The sequence below is a fragment of the Orycteropus afer genome, unplaced genomic scaffold, assembly GCF_000298275.1.
Source record: "Orycteropus afer afer isolate SDZICR_OR568_19922 unplaced genomic scaffold, OryAfe1.0 scaffold00052, whole genome shotgun sequence".
Taxonomy (NCBI): Eukaryota; Metazoa; Chordata; class Mammalia; order Tubulidentata; family Orycteropodidae; genus Orycteropus; species Orycteropus afer.
The window spans coordinates 6,747,097-6,757,578 of record NW_006921639.1 but is presented as its reverse complement, the minus strand read 5'-3'; the positions used below and the strand labels follow the sequence as shown (position 1 = coordinate 6,757,578).

Sequence of the window (10,482 nt, the reverse complement as noted above, 5' to 3'; positions counted from 1 at the left end):
CCCAAAAATTATTCATTGAAACTTTTATGGATCAAAACAGAATATTGTCCAACTTGATTACTTCAGACACATTATCAGGAGAGATCAATTGCTGACAGAGAACATAATGTTTGGTAAAATAGAGGGTTAGCCAGGGCCCAGGAAACCCTACATGAGATGGATTGGCACAACAGCCATGACGATGGACTCAAACACTCGAGCAATCATGAGGATGATGCAGGACAGGCAGCATTTTGTTCTGTTGTACATGAGGTTGCACTGAGTCAAACTCAATTTCACGGCAATTACTATCTATCTTAGGAATTTAAGTAACTATCTGCCTCCAGCCATGAGGGTCTTCTTCTCCCCATGGAGCTCCACAAATGGGCTCAATGATATAAAAGGATCAAAGCTCTTCCAGGACCTCCTTCATGGTTTTTCCATAGAGAGACTTTTCCCAGGGTTTTTCCATGTTTTATTTTTGCAGTGGGCCCTATTCTCCAACTACCATCAGCCCAAAACTTCCACTTCAATCCCTCTTAGGAAGACAGCCCCAGGGACAAAGGGGCACTCCAGGGCTTAACGGACACCTTCTCCCTCAAAGTCTCTGATTCTCAGTCTCCATCAACCTGAGCCAGGTACACAGGACAGAGCTTCCTGAGGAAAAGTTTGTGGAGAGGACTCAGTTCAGGCCAGCACACTATTTCAGGCAAAATGCTTTAAACTGTAAATATAAAACCAAGGCAACTAGGTTAACAACAGGAAACTGTCTTTGGTCACAAGATGTCACTCTGCTATGAGGGTTGATAGTGTGGATAAGTTCAGCAGCTCCATCCCATAATCTGGTGCCCAGTGTTGTACCCCATCTCACCCACCAGCCTATGTGTGGGAATCATGCCTTTTTCCTCTACCCTCCTTGTTGCAAGACAGCTGCCCATCCCAATTGACACCACACTGTCTGGAGGAGGAGGGCACAGCCACCCTCGTCCCCCTCTGTAAGAGTGAGGAACATTTTCCCAAAAGTGCATAAGCACATGTCCTGACCAGAACTGAAGCACACACTGGTTCCTAAATTTGGGAAGGGGAAGGTTGTGATCATGACCATTAGACTGAATAGCCTGCCATATTAGCAAGCAATAGCAAAGCATCCATCTCTTTGGAGCACACAAACACCATTGGAAGCAAACAAAATTCACTACTGTTTGAAAAAAAGAAGGAAGAATTGCTGTGGGTTTCAGCCAGAGCTTCCCAACCAGCTCAGAGAAAATGGTCCCAAGAAGGGATGAAGCTATGGGGCTGGTAACATTCGATGCAAGTAGCCCTATCTGTATACTTCAGGGAGCTCCACAAATGCTCAAATACCAGCATTTCTGGGGCCAGGAAGGTGGGACTGAAGTGCTCTCAGCAAGATATGTCAAAATTAGGGAAGGTTTTAGTTGATAAGCACAGTCTACCAATCCAAGAAAAAAAAAAATATGTCAAATCATACATTTTAAAAACTTGATCTTAAGGGTCACATAAATACAGAGGTTTTAAACTTGTTCAATGTTTAAAGAGGAAAAATAAAATACATTAAAAAAAAAATTGATAGCCTGTAGGGGACTTCCGGTAAAATGGAGGAATAGGCAGACAAGTGACACAGACCCTCTTCAACAAAGAATACAAAAACCAATTGACAGAGATACAGAAGATAATCCTGGAGCCCTGAGCTTTGAATGGAACTATGCAGAAGTGGATTAGGCACCAACTAGTGGAAAAACCTGAACAAAAACAGTGAGTACAGAGATGGTCAGAGCTATGGACTGTCAGCTACTCTGACAGGACCAACAGCCTGAATATTTCCAAGTGGTGTTAGGACCTGAGAATTGACCTAAAGATCAACCCTGGTCACCAAGGGCTGCAGGGACAACTGTGCTGGTGTCCTGTGACTAGGAAGGGAAACAGCAAGGAGGGAGATAACCTGAGCTGCTGTCTTTCCACTGTCCAGAGGGTGCAGCCATTTTGATTGTTTACATGCAGCCGCCATTTTGGATATTTAAAGTGACCGAAGACGCAGCCATTTGAATGTTTATAAGTGGGTGCAGCCATTTGAATGTTTATAAGTGGCAACCGTTTTGGATTTTAAAGTGATGACATTCTCACTCGGATGCCAGGGAGCTAAGAATGGGCTCTGTTTGCAAGGTTAGCAAGGATATACAAGAGGCTGACAACAAGAAAGGAGACAGGTGCTGAGTGTATACGTGCTGTCAACTAGCAAATAGAGGTGCACAGTACCTTGCTTGAGTAGATAACATACAAACAAAACAAAGAAAATGAAAATCATGGGCAAGTCACTCCAACATACAATCACCAATTAAATATAAACACAAAACTGTCACAATGCCTTGGAGACAACAGAGCATCACAATCCACACAAAGAAGGAAGATAAACCAGGAGAAACCAGACCAGGATACAGAACAGAACACATCCCTGAGGAAGAAGCAGCATTGGAACTCCCTGATAAGGAATTCAAAAGAATTATATTTAGGTATCTTCAATGAATTGAGAGACAGATTAGGGAAAACACAGAGAAAACCATAGAACAATTTCAAAAGACAATACAATGACAAAATAAATGAAAAATAAAAAATGATACAAAATCTACACACAGAAATCCAGAAGATTAATACTAAATTTTCAGAAATAGATAAGACATTGAATGGGCAAAGAAGCAGAATTGAATCAATGGAAGACAATTAGGGAGATTGAAGGCAAATAGCTGAACACTTCTTTGGAAAGGGATCAATCAGAGAAAAAAAAAGAGCAAAACAAACTGAAGAAAGCCTAAGGTTCATGTGGGATACCATCAAAAGGAATAACCTACATGTAATTGGAATTCCAGAACAGGAAGAGAAAAATAAATCCACAGAGAAAATTGTCGAAGATTTGTTGGAAGAGAATTTTCCTGATATGATGAAAGATGAGAATATATCCATTCAGGAAGTCCAACAAACCCCCAACAGGATAGACACAAAAGAAAATCAGCCAGATATATCATCATCAAACTTACCAAAACCAAAGAGAAAGAAAGAATCATGAGAGCGGCATGGGAAAAACGAAAAGTTACATACAAGGGACAACCAATAAAACTAAGCTCGGATTTCTTGGCAGAAACCATGCAGGCGAGAAGACAATGAGATGGCATATATAAAACCCTGAAAGAGAAAAATTTCTGACCTAGAATCATATACCCAGCAAAATTGTCCCTCATATATGATGGTGGAATTAGGACATTTCCAGATAAGCAGAAATTAAGGGAATTTGTTTAAACCAGATCAACCTTACAAGAGATGATAAAGGGAGCCCTTTAGACAAGAGAAGCAACAACAGTCAACAACAACTGACCATTAACACACATGATGATATAACCCAGAAACCAACCCAGCTATGGAAGTATCCAAAGTAAATAAGCCTACAAGATTGTAAACAGGGAACTAGAGACATCAATTGACAAATGAGGACAACTGCAAACCAAAAAGAGGGAAAAAACTGTGTCATTACAGAACTTCTAGATGGTAGGGAAGTCAAGACAACTACAAGATAAAACAGACTGTTCTAAACTTGGAAAAAAAACTACAAATCACAGGGCAACTCAAAAATATGATAAACCTTCACATCAAAAAAGAGGACCAGCATAAATATTCAGCAAATACTAAAACAATAGCAATGAAGGAAGTGATAACACAATTCACAAACAAAACGAGCTCAGCATAGAAAATTATATGGAACAAAGAAATCGACCCCACGAAAAAATACAAAACAAAAATGACAGCAACAAATTCATATTTGCTGATAATTACATATCTGGCAAAGGACTTATCTCTACGATATACAGAGGAAGAGTGGATGACCAGACTATGGTACATACATATAATGGAATGCTATGCAGCACTAAAGAATAATGTAGAGTCTGCAAAGCACCACATAATATGGATGAACTTGGAGGACATAAGTCAATCACAGAAGAAAAAATATAGTATTAGTTCATTGTTGTGGAGGGTCAAGGAAAGGTTTATATATGGAGGGAAACTTTCTTTGCTGGTTGCCAGGGGTGGGGGGGGGGGGGCGGGCACTGCACTGCAAAAAAAATGCATTGATCCATGTCACTTTAGTTTTGTATATTTCACTGTACATAAATTATATTTCAATATAATGCATTAAAAATGATAGCCTTTAGATGATGCCATGAGCTCTTAATCAAATTAATCATTCAAATTAAAATAATTTTAATAGCAAAAAAAAAATCTATTAACTATATGAAGGCATATGTATTCTCAATGAAGGAAAACGTAAGACTGACTATGTCTGAATTTTCCGTTATTGTAAGGATTTTTTCCCCTAATTTGTTTAGTTTTTTGTGGTCTATTATATATGAGCAAAAGAGCAATAGATTTCAGAAAAATATCTGGGAAGAAAGCTAAAATTTTATAAGTCCATTAGGAAAATAAGAATTAGTGAAAACCCACCATTATCCAGTTTTCAAGACTGAGCTTCCTGACCCAGCTCACTTAACATACTACGTTGAGAACCAGCAACCCAGCCAAACTCTCATTTATTTTTGCAAAAGTTACAAATTAAGGCTCACAGATCTCTTTGGATCTCCCCAAGGTCACCCAGTTAATTATTGCCATATAACTCCCCTCCTAAAGAATCATAATAGCTCCCCCAATCACATGCTGGGGATGCTTATCCAATATAAAGGAAGGTCCATTTGCGTTGGGGCCTGGGCTAAGTATGCTCTGGTCTGAGTCCAAGTCTGCCACAGACTGGCAAAGCATCCTAATCCACCTCTAAAGCAAAGAATGAAGCTTGGAATTCATTTCAAAAGTTGTTTCTACTGGTGAATTAAAGGCATATCCCTCTCTCCCCACACACACAAACACGGACCTCCATGTGCTCCATCTCCTCTGGGACTAGCTCCCCCCAAACCCTGGGCAGCTGTCAGGCCCAGGTGAGACTTCCCCATCACTGTCTGGTAAGGAAGGGCCCTTGGTTCCCTCCTCAGCTTTCTACTCCCAGCCAGAAACAGTTAATTCCCTGCTTGCTGGAGCTGCCCCAGCCCAGCCCTAATCAGCCTAATCACAGGCAGCAGAAAAGCAAGGCTGCTGCACTCTAGGCCAGCCACAGGCTGTGTGGAGCAGAGGAGGCATTCTTCCAGGTAATGATTAAGCTGAGTGCCTGGCAAGGGCACGGTGGCAGACCCAAAAAGGTGATCCGTATTCACACCTCCACAAGGCTGCAGTGGCCAAGACCAGTTTGGGAAGGCAGAGCCACGGGGTTCGGGGCCTGGAGCCAGCAGCTACAGCCTTCTGCCTGCAGACTGGTGTCCAGGAACATCGCAGACCAGAGCTTCTGCTGCCTGACCTGTTGGGATTCTGCCCTCGCTGCCCCCAGCACCATGAAGCTCCAGTTGTTCTGGACTGGGCTGGAATACACCTGCCGGCTCCTGGGCATTGCCACTGCTGCAGGTAAGACCTTGCCTCACCCTGCTGTCTCTGCACACTAGGCACAGCAGACAGGACTGCTTAAGGGTGGGAGGTGGTCAGCTGGCCAAGCAGGCATAACTATAATATGAAATTATGTCCCTCACTCCCCTCACTTTTCTCCCAGGGCCCCCAGCAGCCCTGCTCTGCAGGCAGCAGCAGCACAGTGGAGTGAGCTTGGGCTAGCATGCCCAGCATGCAATCTCTGCTTGGCAGCCAACTCTCCCTGTGCCTAAGGGCCAGCCTCATTTTCTTCATTGGGGAAGGAGGTCCATGGGAGTGTGATGAGGCAGAGGCAGAATATTGAAAGGGAAGGGGTAGAGGCCAGGCAAACATGAGAACTAGATGCTTCACTTTACACACATGAAAATGATAAACTGCGAACATCTTTTTTGTTCAAACAGCAGTCCTGTTTCAAGGAGAGAGACTCCTCAATACTAAAGGGCTGAACATGGATATTTCACCCTTCCCTTGGCCACTCCTGGGCCCCAGTAACCAAAGGTCTCCTGTCTATTGCCTGCTGCAGGAGTCCACTGTGGTTTTGGGGGATTATGGGCCCTCAGCTGGACTTTCTTGATACAGCTTCTCTCTTTCACCCAGCTTGGGAGTCATGCTTGCTCAATTCACTGGGAAGAGAGAGCAGAGCCAGCACTCACTGTGGTCCTGAGCTCTGCCACTCACTTCCTCAAAAAGACCTGACCCTTAGCCTTGTGACCCCAACTCAGCCAGCATCTGTGCTGGGGATGTGAGCAGCAGCAATCTTAGACTTTAGCTCCGGTCCCCTTGTCCCTTAGGGACCAAGGAAGAGACTTCTCCTGCCTATCAAAGGCCTTCCCTCCCACTGGACAAAAGTTTACACAAAGATCTTGCCAATGGGAAAGTTCCCCAAGTTTGAACTCACACAGTGCTGACTCCTCCTCTAACCCCACCATTTAGCAGATACATGACCTCAGGAGAGCCACTTGGAATGCACTTTCTGATCTGTCCAAGGGAGAGCACTAGACCTGCAGGCCAGCGTATTTGGGAGGATCAAGGAGGCATGGACACAGCATAGCTAAATGGAAGTGGGAATGTAACCCTCTGTGGAAGGTCCCCACGACATCCTCCAAAGTCCGGTGGAGATCTGCATCTTCCCCAGAGGACACTGGGTTGGGACCACTGGTGATCTAGTTGATCTAGTAAGTGGGTCCTGTGAGCATCTAGACCATGGTTTAGATCAGGAAGGGCTGATAGGGATCCTCTGGTCCTATACCTCTTTTTACAAGATGGAGTAACAGAGCTTAACTAGGGGAGGTAACCTTGCCCAAGGTCATGCTGTGGGTTAGAGGGAGAGCCAGCCTAAACTTCCTTCAGTAAAAGCCAGGGCTCTGCCAAAATCCCTTCCTGCACTCCAGGTAGAAGCCCTGCGTCACCTGAAAGAAGAAGGGGTCTCAAATTACTCTTTTGAGGGTCCTAAGTGTATGGGCATGATGGGGGATCCAACTTCAGCCCATTTTGGAACACAATGTCACCTATTGTGCATGTCCCTAGCAGCCCATCCTGGGAAGGCAAGGCTAGCCTAAATAGGTTTTGAGTCCTGGATGACACTGTTGACCTTGAGTCCACCCTACCCCCACGCCCAGTCCTTGGTTTCCAAATATGTAGAATGCACCTCTCTCACCATCAAGTATTGGGGTGACAACTGTTCCCCAACCTGCATGAATGAGAGTCAGCCACACTCCACCAGAGCCAAGATCTGCCTCCTGTTGGGAAGTTGTTTGAAGATGTGTATCTCTATCCTCCTACAGGAATAGCTAAAGACAGCAGTTTAAGAGTCTGATTTATCTTAGCCAGTGGAAGGGTCTGCAGCCTGTTCCCCATGTATATTCCTCCCCTTAACTACAACCCTCTCCCTCTGCACAGAGGGCTGCTATTAATGCTGGGGAGGGGGAGGGGGGATTTGCTTGATTGTGAGATCCAGGCTAAAAATAGTCTACAAGTTTCCTTCTATTAGCCAGGCTTTCAAATAATCTTGCATGGGCTTTCTAGAGCACTGGGAGTGAGTGTGAAGCTTCAGAAAGTAGCTTTGGCACTCTGGGACAAATCTCAAGTTTCTTCCAGCGTCATTGGCTTCTTGGCATGTTTCCAGTGTGTAAGATTTGCAAATTCCTTATTTCTCTAAGCCTCTTTTTTTTTTTTTAAATCCTCTGTTGAGAAGTCTGAGCCTCATTTGTAGGGATACTGTGGCCAGAGAGGAAAAGCTGGCACTTTGCAGAGACTGTGGGGGACCTATGGTGGTATCTTGTCCCACCCCATGCGGGAGTATGGGTTCTCCACAGGGTAGGCAAGGCAAGTGATCCGATGTCACCTGGACTGTTACCTTCAGGGACCAGGTAGTTCCACATTGTAGCTGTCAGGGAAGCTGAAGGCACTAGGATCCTGGGCACCTTCCAAAGGATCCACAAGTCCCCATGGCTGTGCCTCAGAAAGCCCTGCAAAGTCTCGCTCACGGATGTAGTCTTTCTCAGCCCAGACCTTTGGATGCAGCTTCATTAGGTGTCTGTGTCTTGTTCATTTTGAACATTCTTTTTTGAGTTTCTCTCACTCCATATACAGTTTCCCCATGGGCCATTCCTGCCTCACATCATGTCCAGCCCCACATCACTAGTGGTTTGGGAGCACAGAAGGAACATTTCCACAGCCACACAGGAAAATAGTTCACAGCAGACCACATCCAGAAGCAGGTCTATCCCTGTGGACTAGTCATCTGGTTTCAGGTCATCATAGGTCCCCTGCTCCATTGTCTTACACTTGATTGCCTTGACTCATTTGCATTACCTGCCTGGTCTGGGAAGGCATTGTGTGTATGTGTGTGTGTGTTTGTGAGTATGTATGAGAGAGAGAGAGATCTTTAAGTGTCTCCATTGCTCAAATGTGGCACCAAAACCAAAACCAAACCAAACTCACTTCCAATGACTTGATACCAACTCATAGAGACCCCCGTTGGGTTTCTAAGGCTTAAAACTTTATGGAAGTAGATTGCCCCATCTTCCTTCTGCAGAGCGACTGGTGGGTTTGAACCACTGACCTTCTGGTTAGCAGCCAAATGCTTATCCACTACACCACCTAGACCTGTAAAGACATAACTGAGGAACTAAACATAGATGTGAGCATGCTGGCCCTCCCCATGCAGTTGCTGAAACACCCGCCCATCTCCCAAGCAGGTTCTCACTGTGCTTACCTATAAAATAGGGCAACAGCATGCTGAATTAGAGACTCAGACCTCAGGAAGGGGCTCAATCCTGTGATTTGTTCTCATTAAATACTAACCATCAAAGGGGTGGGGTTTCAGGAGAATGGGTTTAACTGAGATAGGGGCTCAGAGTCCAGGGCAATTCCCTCTATGCAGTGAGCAAAGGGCCTGTCCAGCAGGCTTGGCTCCTTTGCTTTTCCTGGAAGGCAGGATTGTTTTTCCTTTGAAGTTGTTCAGTCTTCTTTATCTTTGCTCAGGGGTCTTGGTAACATCCCCCTTCTCCATTCCTCAAACCCTGCCCTGCAGAAACTACCAGAGACCATGGAAACAGCTCCCTTGTCTCAGAGCTCAAGACTTTGCACAATTTGCTGACAAAATGTCTCTGGACCATATGGGTGAGGGCCTCCTGACAACACTTGACAGTTTCTTTTCACTCTTTCAGCCACAGTCTGGGTAATAATAGCTAATAATTACCATTATTACTTGAATATTTAATGTGAGCCACACTTTGTGATGTGTGCTTTAAATATAGTATCTCATTTAATCCTTATAACCCCCCCTTTGAAGCACCCACATTCTCATCCCTATTGTGTACACAGGAAAACTGAGACTTGGTAGGAGTGAAATGACTGCTCAAGATCTCACAATCAGGAAGCAGTTTAGCAGGGGTCAAACTGATGACAGCCTACTCCCAAGACCCAACTCTTAATCACTGTGTCCTCCACCTAAATTGGGCTAAAGGATATGCCTGTTCATAACTTGATGACCTCAGAATACAAAATGTAAAACACAAAGGGGTACCAGACAGACCTGATCAGAGCCACCCCCATCAGTCTACATTCATGTTCTCACCATCAGTCAACTTGACCAGTGCACTGACACAGGCAGGCAGGGTCATAGTAAGGATGGACACAATTATATTGAAGCAAATAATCAAGGGTCACCAAAGACTTTCTAAATCTAAAGACACTGAGATTTGGCCCAACTGCTCATTCTCTAACTACGCAAGATTGCAGTGCATGAATAAACTGGCACCATCATGATTTTCTTCAACCAAGCCCACTCCTGGACCCTATCTGGAGACAGAAAAATCAGCACACATTTCTGGAGGGAACTTTCATACTACAGTTTTCCTTTATGGGTCAAGAGATGCATAACCGACAAAGCACTATTTAGTCATTATTTTCCTGCAGCTCTGCAAGTATCTGGAAGGCCTAGAGTGCTGAGCTCAGTCCCATTTCACAAATGAGAAGCTGAGACTTAGAATGCTTAAGTAGCTTGGCAGAGCTCACACAGTCAGTAAACAGCAGGTCTGGTGTTGGAACTCTAGACTGCAAAACCACATGGCTGTGATGCAATAGAATATCTATGGGCAATTGGCATGCAGCTCCCAAGAGAAGGGGCACAATGAGCCAACAAGGAAATGAGGTGGGATTGAGACAAAACTATTTTGAGCAAGTCCTGCTTATAATGCTAGCATGTTTTTTATCACAAATCAAGTACTGGGATCAGTACCAGGTTTTTGACCCATTAACTTGCCTCTATACATAAATAGGAGCTCTGGTGACTTTGTGACTTTGTGACTAAGGCATTTGACTGCTAACCAGAAGGCTGGCAGTTCAAACCCATCAGCCACTCCTTGGAAGGCAGGTTGGGCAATCTACTTCTGTAGTGATACTGCCTCAGAAACCCAAGGAGGGGTCACTATGAGTTGGATCCAACTCGACAGCAGTGAGCCTGTTTTTTGT

At 44.5% G+C, this 10,482-nt stretch overlaps 1 protein-coding gene across 1 annotated transcript in view; it reads left to right on the top strand.

Moving 5' to 3' along the window:
* The first annotated feature begins 5,417 nt into the window (after positions 1 to 5,417).
* The window catches only part of TMEM72 (transmembrane protein 72), a 32,632-nt gene continuing 27,567 nt past the window's right edge, over positions 5,418 to 10,482 (top strand). Inside the window, exon 1 of the mRNA XM_007938634.1 lies at positions 5,418 to 5,487. Within this exon, the coding sequence (XP_007936825.1) occupies positions 5,418 to 5,487 (70 nt within the window). The remainder of the gene's footprint in view (positions 5,488 to 10,482) is intronic.